The 20921-nt window shown below is 48.1% G+C and overlaps 4 protein-coding genes, 1 long non-coding RNA gene and 4 other non-coding genes across 9 annotated transcripts; 1 reads left to right on the plus strand and 8 right to left on the minus strand.

The window, feature by feature from the left end:
* Nucleotides 1–7: 7 nt before the first annotated feature.
* LOC104582362 (E3 ubiquitin-protein ligase MPSR1) lies at nucleotides 8–397 on the minus strand. Its single transcript, XM_010231842.1, has one exon. The coding sequence runs from the start codon at nucleotides 395–397 to the stop codon at nucleotides 8–10; it is 390 nt and encodes a 129-aa protein (XP_010230144.1).
* A 638-nt stretch (nucleotides 398–1035) lies between these two features.
* LOC100832181 (40S ribosomal protein S9-2) lies at nucleotides 1036–3665 on the minus strand. Its single transcript, XM_003557767.4, has 3 exons — nucleotides 3508–3665; nucleotides 2524–2905; nucleotides 1036–1401 (listed from the first exon to the last, which is right to left on the minus strand). Exons 1-3 carry the CDS (start codon nucleotides 3533–3535, stop codon nucleotides 1224–1226), a joined length of 588 nt encoding a protein of 195 aa, XP_003557815.1. The 5' UTR covers nucleotides 3536–3665; the 3' UTR covers nucleotides 1036–1223.
* LOC112270276 lies at nucleotides 1597–1685 on the minus strand. The gene has a single exon (XR_002962671.1). It is a non-coding gene; the product is annotated as a small nucleolar RNA Z162 (small nucleolar RNA).
* On the minus strand, nucleotides 1806–1894 carry LOC112270273. Its single transcript, XR_002962668.1, has one exon. It is a non-coding gene; the product is annotated as a small nucleolar RNA Z161/Z228 (small nucleolar RNA).
* LOC112270272 lies at nucleotides 2018–2107 on the minus strand. Its single transcript, XR_002962667.1, has one exon. It is a non-coding gene; the product is annotated as a small nucleolar RNA Z161/Z228 (small nucleolar RNA).
* LOC112270270 lies at nucleotides 2235–2325 on the minus strand. The gene has a single exon (XR_002962665.1). It is a non-coding gene; the product is annotated as a small nucleolar RNA Z161/Z228 (small nucleolar RNA).
* A 1586-nt stretch (nucleotides 3666–5251) lies between the features above and the next one.
* Nucleotides 5252–8572, plus strand: LOC100832491. Its single transcript, XM_003557768.4, has 3 exons — nucleotides 5252–5847; nucleotides 7808–7997; nucleotides 8072–8572. The coding sequence occupies exons 1-3, from the start codon at nucleotides 5312–5314 to the stop codon at nucleotides 8336–8338; spliced, it is 993 nt and encodes a 330-aa protein (XP_003557816.1). The 5' UTR covers nucleotides 5252–5311; the 3' UTR covers nucleotides 8339–8572.
* Nucleotides 8573–9410: 838 nt separating this feature from the next.
* LOC100832803 (transcription factor BHLH062) lies at nucleotides 9411–11491 on the minus strand. The gene is made up of 5 exons (XM_003557769.4): nucleotides 11334–11491; nucleotides 11120–11228; nucleotides 10831–10949; nucleotides 10373–10500; nucleotides 9411–10126 (listed from the first exon to the last, which is right to left on the minus strand). The coding sequence occupies exons 2-5, from the start codon at nucleotides 11191–11193 to the stop codon at nucleotides 9656–9658; spliced, it is 792 nt and encodes a 263-aa protein (XP_003557817.1). The 5' UTR covers nucleotides 11194–11228; nucleotides 11334–11491; the 3' UTR covers nucleotides 9411–9655.
* A 1305-nt stretch (nucleotides 11492–12796) lies between these two features.
* Nucleotides 12797–13640, minus strand: LOC112270012. Its single transcript, XR_002962284.1, has 2 exons — nucleotides 13351–13640; nucleotides 12797–13112 (listed from the first exon to the last, which is right to left on the minus strand). It is a non-coding gene; the product is annotated as an uncharacterized LOC112270012 (long non-coding RNA).
* Nucleotides 13641–20921: the final 7281 nt, after the last annotated feature.

Consider the following 20921-nt stretch of genomic DNA (forward strand, 5'->3'; position numbering starts at 1 on the left):
GATCCTGTTATCCTAGGCCTAGCAAGGCTGCCTTCTTCCTCAAGTCCTCGACGGCCAAGAACCAGCTGTACCTGAGATCATTCCGGGCAGCCGGGCTCATCGGCGGCAGCTGGTGGCGGCACGTGGGGCAGGTGCCGTGCACCCGGAGCCACTTGCCGACGCAGCCGCGGTGGAACCGGTGCCCGCACGGCAACTCCGCCTTCTTCCGCTGATCATCCGCCGCAAGGCAGATCGCGCACTCCCCCTCCTCATCCTCATCTTCTTCTCCACGTGTTTCGACAGCGACGAGGCCGTCGATCGCCTCCTTGGACGCGCCGGCTCCCGAGGAGGAGAGCAGGAAGCCGCTCGTGTCCAGCAGACGGCGGGCAGTCTCCGCGAGTACCAGCTCCGGCGTCATCAGCGGCTCTTCCATCGATCGCAATCGACGTACGCGCTGAAAGTCTTGATGATTACGGCCTACGGGAGGATGCCTGCGTTGATATAGGTGCCGGGCGCCGCGGGCGGACGACAGTGTTCTCCGAGTCGGGCGCCTACAGAGTGCAGACCAGCGTGGTTTCGGATTAAGGCTAGAGCCGCTGACAGCCTGACAACGTTTATGCTATAACCCTGGCATCTTTTCCCACCCAAACAGCTCTATCGGACAAGGGTGAAAACTGAAACCTTGAATCGGTCAAAATTTGGATCACCTCTTCCACCGATAGGATGTGATAGTCCAAAGGTGCCAGACGCAAAGCGCAATCCCTCTTGGTGATGCTCGCCCCGGGAAGACGATTCTCTCTTCCCCCCCACCTACCAGATGCAAAGTAAGATCATTGCTCGAAATGTTCGACAATCATGGTTTCAGAACAAACAGGTGAAAACTGAAAGCTTTCAACTGTCAAATTTTGGCACTTTGTTCCACCAGCATCACCAACAAAAAATTACAAATTCAGAAGCTATAGAGGCACACTCCTGGACTGTCAAACTTTGAAATGTTATTAAACTAAACCAGCAGCACACGCCTGGAAAAACTACATTCAAAGCACAGAAGCAATATAGGCAAACAGGTAAGCATTGTGCAACTGAAATCCCATTTCACATGTTCATTGTACGACAAAACTTGAAATATCAAACCAAGTCTACTGCAAGGATGGATTCAAGAATTGGGAACAATTCTAGACAACAGTTGGCGGACAAAATTTCTTCCGACTAATGCAACAAAATCAGGGTCCTACATCACATGTTCACTCTTCCTCCTCATCACCATCACCGCCTCCACCACCAGAAGCCTTCTTCTGGTTCTTTCGCTTGACCCTTCCAGGCTCTCCACCACCAAGTGGGCTGGTGAGAGAGAAATCAATGTGCTTCTCAGTGTCAACTCTCACCATGAATGAGGGAATGTTGACAAGCTGCCTTCCAACTCTGCAGAAAAGACCAAATTACATTGAGATGGCATGGCTTTCAACGTCCAAGAGAAACTTAATTGAGTGGACATACAAAATCACAGAGCACGAATGATAATCATAAACAAATAAACAAAGAACTAAAAAGCGAGTTCAAAATCATTTTTCAGCCGCATTACAGTATGGGAAGAAGTTTATATAAGATAAAGAAATAAAGGCACTCAGAATGAAAAGGACATTACTGAGTCATTGGTCGATGACCTCATACATCAGTTAGCAAAGCTAGTTCCTCATCGTGCCACCAAATATTTGAAGATTTTACAAAACAAATAGTTTGTGGTGATTAGTCCATTTAACTAATGAAAAGATACATAATGATAAGATGAGTCTGTACAAAATAAAAACAAACAAAAGGTAACAGAAGAGCATCAGAGAAAATATGAATGCACCATTACACACTAAGCGTCTCAGACGACCGTCATGAGTTTGATATAGTTTCTCATCACATGCACATAACAGAAAATGAAAATCAGTATGCGACAATCCTTAAAACAAGATAGTTCATATCCCAAGTTCCAATATCCAGCATAGAGTTTCCAGAACAGCAAATCACTTATAGAGAAAAAGAAACTGAAGGGCATCAGAGAAATATAGGAATGCACCATTACACACTAAGTGTCTCAGACGACCGTCGTGAGTTGGATATGGTTTCTCATCACATGCACATAATAATAGGAACAGACAACAGGTATGTCACAATCCTTAAAACAAGATAGTTCACATCCCAAGTTCCAATATTCAGCATATACTTTCCAGAAGAGCACATCACTTGTACAGAAAAAGAAACCGAAAGGGCATCAGAGAAATATATGAATGCACCATTACACACTAAGTGTCTCAGACGACCGTCGTGAGTTGGATATTGTTTCTCATCATATGCACCAAATAGAAAGAGTATATCAACTTGTAGCACCACACAAACTGTAAAGCAACTACGGAAATAACAAGATTTTATGGCAATCCAAAATCATTCGATGCAAGTTCTACATAACTGTTCATCTGCACATAAAGCAATAACTTCCAAGCTATTCAAACAAATGAGTCAAGACAGACCATGATGGATAATTTCCGGGAGAACTACCTGATATGGCGTTGCCTGATGAGAACACGAGCATGATGGATGGATTTTGCCATGCCATTCTTGAAGACAATTGTCTGGAGGCGACGCTGAAGGAAGTTCTCAACAGTGAGCGCAAGCACGTAATCAAGCTTGTTCTGGTCCTCAGCAAGGAGACCATAGCGGTTCATGCGGCGCAGTAGAGCTTCACCCTCGAAGATACGACGGGGGCTCTTCTCATCAAGGGTGAGCAGCTCCCTCGCAGCATTACGGATGCGGCTGAGAGCATATTGCACGCGCCACAACTCACGCTTGCACCTCAGGCCATACTCACCCACCAGTTTCAGCTCTGCGTCAAGACGTTCCTTCTCATATGGACGCCTTGGCTTCTTGAAAGTCTTACCATCTACACCATATTAAAGTAGTAAGACTTAGTGACAAATACAACTAGCACATAACATCACAAAACATAAAACATAGAAAAATCTTAAGCTCTGGGGGTAAAGCACGAGAAATAAAACATAATTTCTGGCAATTGGCAGAAAACAATAGAAGGACAAGGGATAAATTTAGAACAATGGGTAAGGATTTTCTTGTCACGAATTACGTTTTGCAATCTAGCCACCTATGAAGCATGGATCTAAGACATCAAGTAGTACAGAGGATCCAGATTCCACGGTTCTTTCTGTTTCTAAACAGCAATTGCTGTACATACATATATACAATGGTAAGATAAATTCATAGTACAAGAATAATGGTTTCAAGGTCTACACAGAGATTAGCTTCCACAGAGAATAACCTTTTTGTAATAACAATCGTCAAGAGTCCTAGGCGGTAGTATAAGTCGAAATCTCGTGAAACGACAGGTCCCAGACGCAATCACGGAAAGGGGTCTCGGTTGCAGATTTAAATGCATCAAGAATATAGCTAGCGTATGAGATCAGATACTACTGCCAGTACACTGGGACGAATGAATAACGGGAATAGAGAAGGAGCAGAGCCGCTTACAGTTGCGGTAGAAGTTAACGTGCACCATGGCTGACGGTGCCTCCCCCGCTCAACGCCGGTATCGGACGCCGGCGCCGCCGCAAGAAGGGTCGTGAGGTCGGGAAGGTAATGGAGGCGACAGATCGTTTGGGCAGAGTCCTTATAAGGGGAAGATGTCCAAAACCCTAACCCTAGAGAGACGGGCTTACTGGGCCGACATTCCAAAGGCTGGCCCACTAATTCTAGAGCTGTTCTTACGTCCCCTTAAAAAAAAGAACATTATTCCACTAAAAAAAACATTGTTTTCTCCACGTCTCCACAAAATATTCGTTCAGAAAATCTAAAAAGGACTTAAAATATATTTCAGAAATACTGGTATTCTTTTCATGGAAAAAATATTATAGCCCCACTACAACTTCGTGTCTATGCTCTGGCTCAATGAATCAGGTCCAAAATACTGAGACTTTCGCAGTGAATTTCTCATTCATCTGGTTTTCAATAAATTTTCACGTCATTTTTCTAGATTTTTTGAATTGATAAATGGAATTTTGCACTCTCCCACCACCAAGGAGGACCATAAAAAAAAGATCAGAAGCATGTTACCCGAACAAATGGACAAATCTCGAACGAGGCACGCAAGTCACAGAAAACCGAGTTGTAGGGCTGCCGAACAAGACCTATGCATACATCTGAGTGCAAGCAAAACCTACTATAACTTTTTTTCGGGAGGACCCCAAAAATAAAAAATAAAACAAAAAAGACAGGGCTGCAGGAGGGCCTAATCTCCCAGATCAGCAGAGCACGCATGAATGCAACTTCAAATGTCTTCCCAAATGAGGAAAGCCACCTCTAGGGGAGGCAAGGCCACACTCCTAAAAATACGCCTATTTCGTTCCTTCCAGACCCCCCACCACCAAACATACAAGAGCCTCCTACTAATGCCAGCCTTGAGCTTCCCTCTCATGGGGGTGTCCAAGAGAGCGTCCACCGAGGAAGGAGGAGGTGATGCGGGAGAGACAGCGTTGCTCCACCCTGGATGAGCTCCCACACCTCCTTCGTGAAAGAGCACTCCCGCAAAGGTGGAAGATGATGGATAGCGGGTGGATATGGCAAAGCGGGCAAATGGGAGTGTGAGGCCAGCCACAAGATGCCATGTTGTCAGCCGTGAAGATCTTTCTGTGCACCAGCGTTCAGGCGAAGAACCTGACCTTTGGCTCCGCGTGGGCTTTCCACACCTTGTCCGCCGCAAAGGGAGGAAACGATCAACTTGACTATATTAACAAGTTGTGTTGATCAAAGAAATGACAAATTCTGCTTCTTGGTCAATTACTTGGATTTTGAGATATAATTTTACCATTGTACATAATTTTGTACCATAAAAATTACAGCACTAACAAAAGTCAGACAATTGTGCTTTTTTATACCTTTTATAACATTAGTTTTATAATCCTGCAATTGCTCGGTTGCATATCTCTAGACTTAGGTTGTGTTTGGTATTGCGGTGGATTCTCATAATCCCGTTTTTCTCACCCGTTTTTCATTATTTTTGTGTTTGGTTAACCATTTTTTTCTGTGTATTTCTGCACAGCAGATTATAAAATAAGTTCAGCGCAGCACATTCAGCAATGCCAAACTGAGCCTTAAAATTGATTACAAATTATTTCCCATCGTTTCTTTTTTTTAAAAATCGTTTTCTATGACCGTAGAGTTTTTCTTTTTTAGCTTGACCGTGGAGTTTTTTATTTAGCTTGACGGCGGAGTTGTTTGATACGCATACTGCCATATTGATCGAACCCTCTCCTCGGCATTTCGCCGAACACACGCCATGCACTCCCTCAGGCGTATCCTCCGCCTTCCCGTCTCCACTACCAGCTCCACCTGCAGCCTCCGCTGCCTCTCATCCCACCGCCCCGCGCCGCCGCACCCCTCCACAGCGACCGGCGACGACGAGTGGAACGACGCGTGGGAGACCGCATGGCTCCCGGGCGACTCTCCCGCGTCCTCCCCGGCGCCCGCCGCGCCGTGGGAGTCCCCGTCATCGGAAACCGTTGCGACCACCGTACCAACCATCTCCGCTGAGGTGGACCCTGACACGAAAGCCTTCGTCGCCGACATGGACGAGCGCTGGGCCGAGCGCCGCGCCGCGACGAGGCGGTCGCGCGCTTCTCGCCCTAGTGCTGCCGAGGGTGGGGGCGGCGCCGGAGCGAAGAAGGCAGGGGCGGACGAGTACAGGACCAGGAAACAGCGCGTCCACGCGGCGCTGTGGGTGAAAGAGATCGATAAGATGGAGGAGGCGCGCCTCGGCGGTCGCGGCGGCGGCGCAGCCGACGACATCGACCGGCTCCTTGACTCATGCTCTGAGTGCGTTGCTACTCTCCTTTTTGTTTTATATATCCAATAATTTTGCAAAGTTCAGCTGTCCTGTGGTTGCTTTGTGTTATCCCATTGCTGGGTTATATTTGATTGCTTGAGATACACCACATTTGTTGAACAGGTTTCCCACTGAAATTCAATCGCATTGCTGGGTCATCGTAGACTCATAGCAATAGAATCACATGAGTGCTTAACTCCAACCGCAAGAGATAGAATTGCCCCAGAAGTTGTCTTCTTCGGAGGGTTTGCGGTGCAAATTAAAAAGAATTGTAGTATTTGATTAGTTTCTGCTACGTTTTTTGTAGGGAAGTCGCTCCACTGTGATAGGTACAAAATTGTAAAAAAATAGTCGCATTCTGTACTTGCTCTGATGAGCAACGGGAGGGTTATAGGTAAATGTAACCAGTAAGGTCCATGTGCAGTGAGAAAAGAAGAAGCTGAATTCCCATGTTTTTAGGTGTAACATTCTGTTATGGTACTTTCTTCATGGTTGGTAGACCATCAGGTGGAACCTGTGCTTTTTGGTAAATCGGACTGTATGCTGTACAATGTGATAATTGGCCAACAATCAAACTAGACTGGGATGAGGTGTGTAATTGAGATACTTGACATGGCTTGTTCATTGCCTGATGTGGGATATGGTGCAATATGTTTGGATCAAATTATAACCATTTTACACCCTCCAAGTATGTCTGGGCCTCTGGGGTCCAAATTTCACCCTGAGCCCAAAAACTGTTCACTTGACAGCCTAGACTCTCGAAACTGGTTGAATACTCCCTAGCTCAGGGCCGCACTGAGTTGGCAAAATTCTTACATGTCACTTGGAGTGGCATCCAAGTTAGCATTAGAGAATTAAAGAAGAGCAGTGGAGTTTTGCTGACATGGTGGTGGGGTATATACATGCTAACTGCTTCCTCCTCTTCTTCCGCTGCATAGATTCTACAGTAGTACAACTGGATCCTGCCTGAGCGTGGCAATCAACATCTCATAGCCAGCTAACATCACCGAGCATCTGAAGAACATGGGGGTGTAGAGTAAATGGTCTTAGAGTGTGAAATTTGAACTCAGGACACAGTTGAGGGTGTAAAATCCTTATGTTCTCTTATCTCCTCTCGTTATCTCCAACCTTCCAATCCAACAGCATGGCCTCACCTATCATGCGCACTGTCACGGTTTAGTTTGGATCCAATAAATATCAAATTTCTTTATTTACAACTTGAATACAGCTATTGTTTAGTAATACTTCCTCCTTTTCGGTTTATAAGGCACCCATGCATATCTAGGTCTTTGATTTGACCAACAAAATATGAGTTGTATACCACATAAAGTATACCTTTATAAACTATGGTATACAAAGTCTCTAATATTATTTCTTTTATGGCATAGAACTCATATTTCGTTGGCCAAATCGATGAGCTAGGTATGCACGCACGCCTTATAAACCAACAAGGAGGGATTTTGTCTTGTACTTCATTGTCTGCTATCTCTTGCTCAATAAAGATCAGGGTTGGTTATGTAATTGGATAGTCAAACATGAGGTGGTTCACAGATCTTTGGCTTTGATCATCGAGGAATAGAGACTTTCAAAGAAACATGTGTTATCTTTGTTCTTCTTTCATGCTCATCACTTAGTTGACAGGAGTAGGCAAAAACAAACATGACAATTCAAGTTGATGCACTTGTCATCTTTGTGAGTGCTTCTTGTGCTTTGCTTGCCTTGTTTCATAATCAACCAACCATGACCATTAGGCATTTGTAACTTGTAGGCTGTCATTTGAGTGCATACAGGAGCACTGCATGGTATAAATTCAAATTCGTTCGTGATAATTATTTTCCTGCCACAGGAAATTTATACTGCATGATTGGGTAGGCATCCTACGCATTTAGTTTACTCATACATCTTCGCTTTGTGAATATGCTTAGTTCTTACAACCCGCTTGGAATGCAGGATCTTTGATTCTGGCAACACTGGTTTGGGCGATTCAAATATTCCAAGCACGGCTGAGATCAAAACCAAGCCTGATGGTTGGGAAACCACCTCGAGAGGTCAGGATGGCAACATATGGGAGATCTCTCAGCGTGAAGAGGACATTCTTCTCCAAGAATTTGAGAGGCGCATTGCTTTCAGTAAACAGCAGGTCAGGGACGATGCTTCCTTCAGCCAACAGTCTGTGTTAATGTTACTAAAATGATACTGTAACTGTGACTGCAGATTGCTAGTTTCATCAAAACTCACATATTTAGCCGGAGACGGCCTATCGATGGATGGAAGTACATGATCGAAGAAATTGGCCCCAATGCAAGGAAAGGAAAGGGGAGTGTACAGAGGCTACCGAGTGTGACTGATCCCGCTACCCAGCCTTTCAGGGAGGAGACACCTGCAATTGCCTCTGGTTCCTCCTCCTTCAGAGGAGACCCCTCTCGTTCCTCCTTCAGAGACTCCTCTGATTCCTCCTTCAGAGGAAACCGACATTACTGAAGCAATCTCTTTACTGATTTTCGTTGGTATCTGCACACATGCATGCCTTGTTGTCTCCAAAACCCTGGTTGATAAATTCCTTGTGGAGAAACATATTTTATTTTCTAAGTCATATGTTTGGGTACGGATACAATGCTTTGGAAAGACATTAATGCAAATGTTTATTAGGGTCACCACATGTTTGTACATGTTTACCAAGGGCAGCATATCTGCTTGAAAGATAGTTAACGGTCAGTTTGCGGTTGTTAAATCTTGCTAAACTTTTTTATAATATGCTGTGAAAACACATATGAGATCATGCAAAAGTGGATTAGCGAAACGATGAAATAGGCAACAACGGTAAGTCGGTAAGCAAACAGGATAGTAAAAACGCAGCCTAATTTGTAAGTTGGAAAGGCGCTTATGTCGCAACGAGCATATCTAGTCTAGGCGCTGGGTTACATCTAATAGCTCATAATCCTGCATTCCTGCTCGTCGCTGTAATTTTTGTTCCGTGAAATATCGCTTCTAGATCAATTCATGTTTGCTGGGGTGTGATTATAAGTTGCAACGCAAGGGGTGAAAAAGGCAAAGCAGATTTTGTGAACATATGCTACTTGCACATTCTAAAACCTCTCAGAAAATGCATATAGACCGCAAAGTGTTGCACGTGTTTTAATAAAACGTGCACTGCAGAAAAGAAACAGGATATTAAGCCATGTAACAAAGACCTTCGTATCTTTCGTTTCTTTTGTGCGATAAACGTACTATCAATATTGTTGTCTCAAATTTTTGCATGCGTACGTCGATTAAATAAATTTAATACTTACTCCGGCCGAAATTACTTGTCGAAATATTACATGTATCTAGACACTTTTTACACATAGATACATCCGTATTTGGACAAATTTGAGACAAGTAATACCGGTTGGAGGAAGTACCATGATTTGTTTGACAAATTTGAGACAAGTAATACCAGTTGGAGGAAGTACCATGATTTGTTTGAGAAATTTCCTGAAGTGGTGCATTTAGGCATAGTTTCGTACTTCCTCCGTCCAACAAAAATGTCTCGAAGTTTAACAAAATTTAAATGTATCTAGACATGACTTAGTGTATAGATGCATTCAAATTTAGTGAAAGTTGAAATATCTTTGGACCGAGGAAGTATTAGACTTTCCCACGAAAAAGATACTATTCCCATTAGAGGGTAATCTCATCTAACATTGCGAAATCCAAAATAGAGCCTGGTATTTACATGCACAGGCAGCCAGGCTTCAGCTGTGTAGTATATTCACTACGCTCAAAGACAAACTTCATGATTGGTTGGAGCTGGTCTGCTCAGTCACTACCTGAACTTGCTTCCTTGCTACTGCCGGTTGTGCTACTGCTACACTGTTCATCTTCCATCCTAGGAAGGCCCAGGCTTACAGGCCAAGATGCTGACTCGGTTGGGTACCTTGCCTGCGGCCGAGCAACATGGTTCAAGGCCTCCTGGTGTTCTGATTGTTCAAGGCCTTCCACAGATGCCGCATCTGGGAAGAGCTTGAGTTCCCGTGGTGGTGCGGCATAGGATTGCGCAATGGCTGTTAGCTGTTGCAAGGGGAATACTGCGCCCGTGATGCTGGGTGGCTGCTGCGCCGGGAAAACTGTGCTTGTAGCGTGAGAAACTGGGAGAGGCGACCCAGTAGTAGCGCCATGGCCCCAACCTTGATTGCTCGCAACCTGCATCGCCAGCTCGTTTTGTAGCTCCAAAATCTCGTTGCGGAGCACACTGTTCTCATCCTGCAGCTCGTCCCTCTCCATTGTAACCTGTTTGTGAAAGAACGAACATGGGATAGTAAACAACTGCTGAATTATGTAGGTATAAAAATGCAGTGCATCAGTACAAATGATGTTCATATGTGTCTTTTCTGGTTATCCTATGCATTAACTAAATCATTTACAGTCCATAGGATCAGGCACCAAGTCTGAACCATCAGGTTTTCAGCAAATAAAGGAAAACACGGCTACAACTGCAATGAATCGAATATAATTCCCAGAATATAAAGAACTTACATAATGAGATTCGTTTAGCAGGGTGCTATTTTCCTTTCGGAGAGATTCTAGTTGAGAAAGCAGATCTCGAAGTATTCGAGTGGTGTCAGTCAATATGCATGCTTTCCCATTGTTCTGCCTATCTGCTTCTGCAAAGGGACATTTCATTTGATCAGAACATAACGTTTCAATAGCAAAGTTAAGCAATACCGGTTTATAAGCTAATCATTCGAGATTATTGGCCCAAATGGCTTTATAAGCTAATCATGGAGTCGAAACTTGACAGATGTGCATTCTGAAGTCCATTATTACAAGCATTACTTGGACATAGATGACAACAACATGATGCAGGTTTACAAACCCAAGCTCAAACTCAACATATAAACACATAAAACAATTAACCTCCCAAATTCAGAAGCAGGAACAGTGAAGCAATGCTGTGATTTAGGAAGTTAGCAATGTACACCTACTCAACTTACCTAGCATATTGCCGAGGTCACCGAAGAGATCATTAAGCTTGTCGCGCTTATGCTTCTCCCTCTCGGCCTTGTGGATCTTCCTGGGGGCCTTCTTCTTGCACTTGTTGTCCGAGACAGGCCTGCGCATGGTTCGATTCCAAAATTACATCAGCCACAACAATGGAACGTGGGTTCAGAAAATGAATGCAGTGAGATCGAACGCATCCCAATAACAAGAAGATACCAACAACCGTTGGAACTCAGCCCGAAAATAAGAAATGAGATCTGAAATCGGTCCAAGAAGTCTCACCCGCGCACGATCTTCTCGGCTGAGCCGTCGCTGACGGTGGCGGCGGAGACGTTTCCGCTCCCCATGGCGACCATACCTTTCTTTGGCCCCCCAAAAACGTCTTCCTCCCCTGCAGAAGCCAGAAACCCAAGAAAGTAGCAGTCAATTCACCCGCCTCTCGCAAGCCGTTCCCCAATTCGGACCCCAAACAGAAAAGGGCGCAATGGATAGATACCTCGAGCTGCTGCAACGGATCGGAGAAAGGTGGATGCTGGTCAGCCAGAATCTCCTCGCGGTTCTCTGCTCTGGCTCGCGCAAGGGCAGGCGAGTAAAAAAGAAGAGAAAAGGTGGGCGGAAGGGCGCGTGGCTTGGGCGTTCCGTTGCGCGCGGGGCTGGTGGCGCCGCTCGATGAGACGCGGGCCAGGGGATGATCTGGAGCCCACTGGTCGGCGGAGTGGTGTGGCTGGGCAAGAGTGGGAGGGCCAGAGGTGGGACACGCGGGGGGGCGCGTGGGCGGCACCCTCCGACGCCTCCGCCCGGCGCGTGCCGCCGCGTGGGATTTCCAACAAGACGCATGCTGTACAACGTGTCCTCTGCACACTCCATCTTGCGCGATCGACAATTTTCGTAAAACGCGAAATGTTTTTAGTTTTCCCTTCGATTTTGAACAAAAGTTAACTTAAGACACAAACAGTACTTTGGATTCTGCCGCTAGAAACACGGTTTGCACTTTGCCATGACGAAAAATGGTTGCAACTGCCATGAGAAACGAACGAACGCACGCACGCAAGCACGTCGGTCGGTCGCGCGGCTTTTGTTTACGCAGGCGCGTGGATCATGCCGGTTGCTTTCGTGTTTCGTTACAGGGAGGGCCCGAAGGGAGAGCAGGATGAGCGTGCCGGTCCCGTGGCGGCCACGGGTCTCCACGACGGCCAAGCGGTGCACACGGTGACAAATCTGGCCGTGTCCCCGGTGCTCTCGCCCGATCGACCCAACCCGTGCCGTGCACAACCACTGCACGGTAAGTCGGTAAATGAGACCGTGAGTCGGAACTACTCCTAGCACTAGCACTGGTACGGTGGTACCCCCATCCGGTTCCTTCGTTATATCATCGGTATGTTAGTCATGCCGTCCTGATTCCTTTAACATCCGTGTTTTTCTACCTTCTGTTTGTTTAAAGAGATCCTGTTTGCCGGGCGCTGAATCACCACTGAAGAATGGTGTGGCTCCAAGCTGGTACCCAAGTGCTGCAGGACAGCAGGGGGGGCTAGTTGGGCACGGAGGCAAGGTCACTATCCTTGTTTGTCCATGGGCGCACCTGGAGAGAAGGCAGCGGACGAGCGGTTTCGTTTCCTTTGCTTCGGTCCAGACTCCAGGACGCGCGCGTGGCTGAGCCAGGAGAAAGGGAGGAGGCGCGTGGTGCACCCGTGGCGGACACGGGGACTCTACCACGGTGCCCAGCCCAAACAAGCGGTGCTCTCTGGGCCGGCTCGTGCCGCCGCGCAGCTTTGCCATCGTGCCGCGGGCGCCTCATTCGTCGCCATCACAGAGGTAGCCAAGATGATAAATTCAATCGCAGAGGTGGAAAATTTGTGAAAAGTTCCACCTAAAACTCATAACGATAAGACTTGATTGATCACTCAAAACAACCACGTACACGAATTAAGAGTTCCGCAAGCAAGTTACTGCCAATATAAATCATACTCAAATGGCAATTGGCATATGTATCATCCCTAAATTAGTCAGCATAACAAATGTGACACCGAACATAGTCATCTCCAGGTGGGCTTGTTGCCCAGCACGAGATGAGTCTCGACGTGAAGACCCCGCAGAACCACACACTGCGCATTCACCCTTTCTGCTATGCAGTCCCCCCTGCCAAAACGCTTTGCTTGCCACGCACCCAGCAGGTAGAAGAAGCAACACAAGCCAATTATCACAACCACGAGCGCGACGGTTCTGCTCTGGTTTTCGGCCGCTGAGCTCCGTGCCATCATGCCAGTGCCACACCACCCTAATTAAGAGAATGATCATCTTTCAGCTTCACCGTATCATATGGGCTTTACTAAGCTAAAAATATATTCCCTCCGTTACTAAATACTTGTTGCTGTTTTAGTGCGACAAGTATTTAGAAACGGAGGGAGTACTGTATATCATATGGGCTTTATTAGTTCAAAGTTCAAACGTATGGTCAAATCATAGTATCAATTGATTGATCATCTGTAATTTTGCAGTAACACATGGAATAATACCTGTTTCTTGACGAGGCTCTGCAGTAGCACGCCCGTCTTCGATATCACCGGGTCCTTGCGATTGTACACGGTGGCCTCTCCGCTGGTCAGCCATTTGCATCTGTACAAGTATGGGGATGCCTTGATCTCAACACCAGAACGAGCTAGTACAACAACCTTCTAGCTGTTGCCTGTTGGTTATTTCTCGGAGCTCTTCACAACAGCATCAAAACGAGAAGGCTTATGTTAATTTTCCGTGGCGTCACCTCGGAGCCACCAGCGAAACATTGTAAAATGGCCTATTATATGGTGCGTCGGGCGTATCAATTCCAGTTAATTCCCGGTGTCACCTCGGAGCCTCCGCTCACCTTGGCCGGCCGGCCGGCAGCTTCATGGGCGATGTGACGTTTAGTACCCGGCCGACACGTGGAAGGTGTGGATGCGCATGAATTACTGTTAACACATCAACTTCCTTTCGTTCTTGTGATGAAGGTCATATGACCCAAAACAGGATTTCATGCATATAGTAGTGTATCCTTCACAAGAATAAGAACAATATATTGGCCAACGGATGAACTCCCATTTCTTCGGTCGCACAGGAAAATTAAAGATTTCAGAAATTTTAGCATTTGGAGCTGCTAGGTCAGAAAGCACATGATCATGAGTAGCTTCATAAGCAAATACGGGAGATACAACGAAGTGGGATTCGTGAGACGGGACGTGTATAACATGTGTGCCAGAGAGAAGAGAAAGCTGATTGCGAATGGTGACGCGTCCACCTCACTCGGCATTATGCTCAGCAAGAGGGACAATGATCCTGATTTTTTTTTCGAGTACCAGGCAGATGAGATGGGACGTCTGCGAAGTATGTTCTGGTGTGATTCGCAGTCACGTCAGGACTATCAGGATTTTGGCGACGTAGTCGTGTTTGACAGTACCTACAAGATGAACTGGTATGGCATGCCATTCGTTCCCTTTGTTGGTCTGAACAATCACCGTAATACCACAGTTTTTGGATGCGCCATCGTTTCAGACGAGACTGAAGAAACGTACGTATGGCTGCTCCAAACATTCTTGAGAGCCATGTGTCGGAAGAAACCGAAGGCTGTGATCACTGATGGTGACGCTTCTATGATCAGGGCTATTGGGGCCGTCCTCATAGGCGTATGGCACCGTCTATGTTCTTGGGACATAGAGAAAAACATGAAGAAGCACCTTAGTTTCAAATCAACAAAAGAGTTCCGGTCTCTCTTATACTACACCACTCCAGAAGACACATTCGAAGACAGGTGGAACGCGTTTGTTCAGAAATGGCGGACAGATAGAACAGAACCATGGCTGAGGAGGATGTACAGAAAGAATAGACTGTGGGCCGCGTCCTATCTCTCGGGAGGATTTTTTCTAGGTATGAAAAGCAATCAGAGAAGTGAAAGTCTGAACTCATGCCTCCACCTTCACCTTGACTTCAGAATGACTCGTCGATTTGATAGTGCACTATGAGAACGCAATTGTTCGTATCCGCGAGGCAGAGGCAAGTGATGACTGCAGCTGTTCTCAGACACTAGCTGTGGCAGTTACAAACTGTAAGGCGATCAAGGTGGCCGCTTCACGTGTGTTCACTCCGGCAAACTTTTATATGGTGCAGAAAGATCTCAAGAATATTGGCGGTCTACAAGTGTTTGATGTACACGACGGAGATCCTCGCCGTTTCATCGTTGGATGGAAAAACAACAACAGGTACAGGTTCACCGTGGACTACACACCTGGAAGTTCTAAAGAAACTATCAAGTGCAGCTGTCGTAGGATAGCTCGTAAGGGTCTCCCTTGCAAGCATATCCTCTACATATTAAAGCTATTGAAATTGGAAGAAATTCCTCAGTGTTGTGTTCTTCCACGCTTCTCGAAAAGGGCCAGACATGGAGTGCCCGCGAGGTGAAACATCGATCTGTTTGCATGGGGATGGTCCGGAGCAGGGGAGCGGAAACGATACAGCGAGCTTAGCGTATTAGGCTCGGAGGCTTTCCACGTCGCGTGCAATGATCAGGTCATGTTCGGTGAGATGAAAGGATTCTTGAAGAACATGAAACAGAAATCACACACCCATTGATTGGGGATCCCGTCAAAGTTTGTACCAAAGGAGTGCCCAAGCAGAAGACTAAATTTCGGCCCGGTCAGAACTCGCCCGTAACGAAAAATGGCCGGCATCTACCATACGACGAGCGAACAAAACCGCAGGTGTGCAGCGCCTGCAAGCTTCCATGCAATAACATACGCAGCAAAGTATGCAAACTACATCCGTCGTAAGGACCTTCAGATATCACTACTCGTCAATACATTTTGTACTGAATTACTATGTTACTGAATTTTTGCCGTATCTTTTTGTGTAGCAAGGCGGATGAGAACTAAAAGGGCAGTGCCGGCGTTCATCTTTTAAAAAAAAATTCAATGATGTATATTTTATGAACTTTATTGTACTCTTATATTTCGAGCGGTAATTTAGACTGTCATGAGTGGATAAGAATGTAGCATAATGTAATATACTTAGTTAATTGGGGCCCCATTTTATGCCGGTCAGGCCGCCCCTAAACTGGCGAGTGGGACTAAACGACGCCATCTCCCTCGTTGCGGCCCAAACACGCGCGGCCCGCAGGCGCGCAGCGCGTGCGGCCTTCCCCTCGTCGCGGCCCCCCACGCGCACGTGCAGTGAGATGCCGTCGTTTAGTCCCACCTCGCCAGTTTAGGGGCGGCATGACCGGCATAAAAGGGACAGCGTCACAAATGCGTTACGCTCAGTGCCGTCGATTGCAATTTAAATCGGCTATGCAGTTTACATAAACCAAACTAAATTAAATCGAAATAAAACTATTTATTCGCCGACGTGACCATTTTTTTTTATTTCATATATGTTTAAATCTCCGACGCGACATTTAAACGGCAATGGAAATAGGAATTTAAACGGCAATGGAAATGGAAATACGAATTTCATTGAATTTTTTTGGATTTATTACAAGTTTGAACGAAATTACCAAATTAAACCTAATATAATCTAAGAAACTCCAACTGAAGTCGCTGTCGTCGCCGCTGCCGTCGGAGACCGGCTCGTCCTTTACCAGGACAAACCCGGCACTGCAAATGGCGGCGGCGCCGCCGCCGCGTCCCGCCGACTGCATTTGCTCCCAGTCGCGCGCCGACTAGGCGAGCGCCTCTTCCTCGGTCATCCGAGGCGGCTCCACCGCGGAGAGCGCGCTGGCGGCCTAGTAGCCCGGGAACTCCTCGGGATCCCCGGGAGCAGCCAGCGACGTCTGAGCGCCGCGCTCTTGCGCCCACCACGGCGCCGGCTCCTCCTGGGCGGGCACGCCGCAGGCCGCTTCTTCACGGCCATCTTCTTGCGCCGCGGGGAGACGCCGTCGGACCTCGGCTGCGGCGGAGGGTTGCCGGGGAGAGCGTCGAGGTGGGGCGTGCCGGGGTCGAGGTGGTCGAGGACGGCTGCGAGCGTGCTGCCGGGCAGGGCCCGCCAAGCCCTGCGCCCGACGACGTTGTGCGGTCCAGACGGGGGGGGGGGGGGGTTGGCGGGGTCGATCTGGGCGAGCTCGGCCGCCCGCTCGCCCTGGAAGAGCGCCTCCCCGTACGCCGTGTTGTTGGCGGCGTACCGAGGGGCCTGCGGATCGTCCTCCGACATGAGCTGCCGGCGACGGGCGACGTCGGCGCGCCACCGAGGGCTCCCGACGGGCGGCACCCGTGGGACCCCCACCTCGCCGACGCTGACATGCCACCCCGAAGGGAGGCGCGTGTCCTGCGGCATCGTGTAGCCGGCCTTGTACAGTGCCACTGCCTGCTCGGACAGCAGCGTGCGCGGGAAGAACCCGTTCGCCCTGCGTCGTCCGTCCGGCGGCTGCTGCCGCCGCGGCCCCACCCGTCGCTGCTGCCAAACATGGTCGCGAGGGAGAGAGAGTCGAGAAGGGGAGAGAGAGAGAGAGAGGCGAGATGGCGGTGTGAGGATCGGCGAGGACGGGGGGCTGGGGGGGGGGGTTATAACATCGAGGGAGGCGACTGGCCGGGGTGGCGAGACGTCGGGCGGGCGCAATAATGCCGGCGTGGGAAACATGAGACGGGACGGCTCGCGGGGCGTCTGGGAACCCGCGCCTCGACTGGCAGGGCGGTTGCGTGGGAAACCGGCGCATACCACGACCGGTTTAACTCGCCCACCGACTGCGCGGTTATAGGGTACGTGATTGTATGCATGCAAAATCTTACGTACCCTTTTGTCTTTTCATTTTGCAAATATTTAAATTTTGGTCAGAATTCGGCGGTTTTTGCTGATTTCCTATCCGAATTATTTCGAAAACACGAAACAAAGTGGCCGGTCGTTGTTCATAGGGGTACGTAGCATGGAAATCAAATTTGGTCCGATTCCGAGGATGTCGAAAAATCGGACCCCCTTCCGAAATGACGTTTGATGTAACCCTAACGCCCTCTCCGAAGCAACTCCGTTTTTTCGACCCTCTCCGAATGTCCTCGTTTTTTTACACGGAATCTAGGACACCAAAGATGACACTTGAACACGGTTTCCGGATTTTCCAACTTTTTTGAGTTTTCTACGGTTTTTACGAGTTTGGTCACAATTTTGTAACCCAAACACCTTCTCCCAAGCAACTCCGTTTTTTCGACTCCAAATTTTCCCAACTTTTTCGAAAAACAAAATAAGTGGACTCCGGGGAGGGGAAACAAGAGTATCATAGGGGTACCAGATTGGGTGGCGAATCATTTCGGAAGGAGGGTCCGGTATGGTTCGCAACCAACTCCGGAATGACCATGCCAGTCCTGTATCCACACAGGGAAGCCCATGATTTACGAGGATTTTGACTGTCCTCGTAGAGTCAACCCTGGTAACGGCTGCCCTAAGCGGGTGAGGCGGAACTAAACCACCGCCTCCCTGGCGCAAGCGCGCTTTTGGGGCGCGATTTTGGGCCGGCCTGATGGCTTTTCCGCACCGCGATTGGCGGTGCGTCAAGCGCGCTCTTGGGGCGCGATTTTGGGCCTGCCCGATGGCTATTCCGTATCGCCCGCTTATGGGCGCCGTACCAGCGTAAACGTGTTTGGTCGAGTCGCGCGGTCTTCGCGGCGGTTTCCAATGCCAGCGGAGTCACGTGTCTTGACGGGCCGCGGTTTGCTCGCCGGCTGCAGTCGCGTCTCCCGACGTGCATTAAGGCCCCAACCAACCCCGGAACGCCTCCCTCCCCGTTAAAAGCCGGCCGCGAGCGTAAATCAATGCCTCTACCAGAAACAAACCGCCTCGCATCCCCTCTTCCTCTCCCTCCTTCCTTCCCCGGCGAGAACCTATGGATACCACGCCGTCGCCTTCTCCGCCGGCATCGCCTCAGCCACTGCCGCCGCCGCCGCAAAATTCACCCGCGGTACCACGGCGCATTTGGTCCAGCCGAAGAATGCTGGAAGAAATGAATCGCCGGCCGGATCCAGTCCCCCGTGGGGGACGCCGGACTCGTCTAATTCCGAGGCGCGGAGTCTTCCCGCCCGAGCATAACCAAGGCAGCCGCGGACTTCAGGGGCGCGTGGAGAGCGTCGGAGAATGCTCCGCGGGAAGCGACGGCGAGACCGATGCGGAGAGCACGCCGGCGCTGGAGGTGACGAATAGTGCCCGCTCGATGCAGCGACGGGCCTCCAGCCCGAAAGACGGAGCCGCCGTGGAAAGTGACGTAGCCGACGCGTCCAATTAGTTTAGTATTATTATTTTACAAAGTTTAAAATAATTCCTGTGTAATCTTCTCTCCTCACCGTATGTGGCCCTAACTGCCGGGATATTAATCCCGGTTTTCAATAATTGCAAGTCTTTGTGTATTAGTTATAGTTACTTTGATTTAAATAATTGCAATTATTTCTGTATTAGGTCGATTTAAGTACTTGCAAGTGTTTACTTGAAAATACGCGCGTTAAACTGCACCCCAAGTGGCCGTAACTGTGCCGGGATATTATTTCCGCTTTGAATCTTACTCTGTTGGGGTTATGTCGTATTGCCTTAACCACGATTCACGCAATCAGACGAGGTAAAATGCATTCCTCCTCACTGCCGACATCCGAATCATTTTTCTTGCATAACATCAACAAGCATATGTTACTATCGAAGATCAGCGTTACACAAAAATTAATTCACGACGGATACTTGAAAATAATTGCCAAAAAAAAAGTTCAGCCTCCCCATAGGTGCACCACCCTCACCTAGTACCAACTGAGGTGCTTAAGTATCAGCGCTGAAGGTCTCAGAAGATACTAGCTGAAGGTGATGCAACAGACTAAGAGCCACTGCTATTGATTTGTTAGGGTGGCCGAACCCTTTTATGCCGGTGATGGCACCTCTAAACCACCCCCTCCCCTAATTTGTACTTTAGATTTGTGCGCGAAGATTCGTGGGCTTGTTTTTTTTTTCCTCTGGCGGGCTAGTATGCGGCCTGTGTTCTGTTTGGGCTTCGGAGCCACATTTGTAGGGCGGCCGGGCAGGGGTGTTGATTGACGGGGAGGACGTGTTGTTTCCTTTTTTTATCTCGCTTTCGAGTTTGGGGACGGGGTGCGGGAAGAGGGAGATCCGTCGCTGGAGTTCCTTGCGCCTGTCTTGCCAGATTGCTCCGTCAGCCCTCGGATCGTGGTAAAGTTTCTTCTGCCCCAGCACCGTTCTGTCCGTGCAGGGACGTGTGTCTAGGGTTTGGTCCTTTTTTTTTTGCATCTGTGATTCGATAGAGGGGTCGTTAGATCGCGGGTTGCTTTGTTTGATTACTGTATACTGTTGCAGATACCACCCTACATAAGATATACACGCCGTTTTTAGATCGCCGGATCACGAGTTGCTTTGTGTTTTTCCAGAAAGTATCATTGAAGTATACGCGACGGTTTTATTGTTTTTTCCTGTGAGTGTTCTGCACTTAACCTATGTGTTTTCCTAGTGGAGTTCATGGCACGCCCTTGCAATGAGTGCAACAAGTTCAATGTATTGTGCAAACGCCCTGAGGCTTGCCATTCAGCCTTCACAATCACCATGGTTGAAGGGTGTGGCAATTTTGCGGTAATGAGAATAGTTAAGTGTTCACATTTTTATTTTTGATGCTTTTTAATTTTTTTTACCAATGCTTTCTGTTTAAGCAGGTTGTTCCCCAATTCTTCAAGGATCGCCTGAACGATTTTGCGGAGAACTTCCTTGTTGTTGTGGACTACCATGGGTTCGAGTACGACTTCCACATCCAAATTGGGACTGACGCCACCTTGCTATGTGGTGCGTATTGGAAACTATTTGCAAAGACCCACAAGTTGAAACCTGGTGCTAGTGTGCTCTTCTCTGCCGCGGAGGACGGGGATGCTTTCAGTGCTGTGTTAGTGGGATAGCCCAATGATGTTGTGCTGCATGCTACCCTTTTTGGTTAGTAGCTTGTTTTCTTTCTTTATTTATTTGTTGTTTTATTTTGCTTACTTTTTTCTATAACTTCTTGCTTCTTTTTTCATAGGGCTACGTGAGGTCAGTGCTGATGTGCGCAATCTCTTCCACTCCACTGTATTCAAGAACATGGCCGACCTAACCAATCGTGAAA

The sequence above is a fragment of the Brachypodium distachyon genome, chromosome 1 (genome assembly GCF_000005505.3).
Source record: "Brachypodium distachyon strain Bd21 chromosome 1, Brachypodium_distachyon_v3.0, whole genome shotgun sequence".
Classification (NCBI taxonomy): domain Eukaryota; kingdom Viridiplantae; phylum Streptophyta; class Magnoliopsida; order Poales; family Poaceae; genus Brachypodium; species Brachypodium distachyon.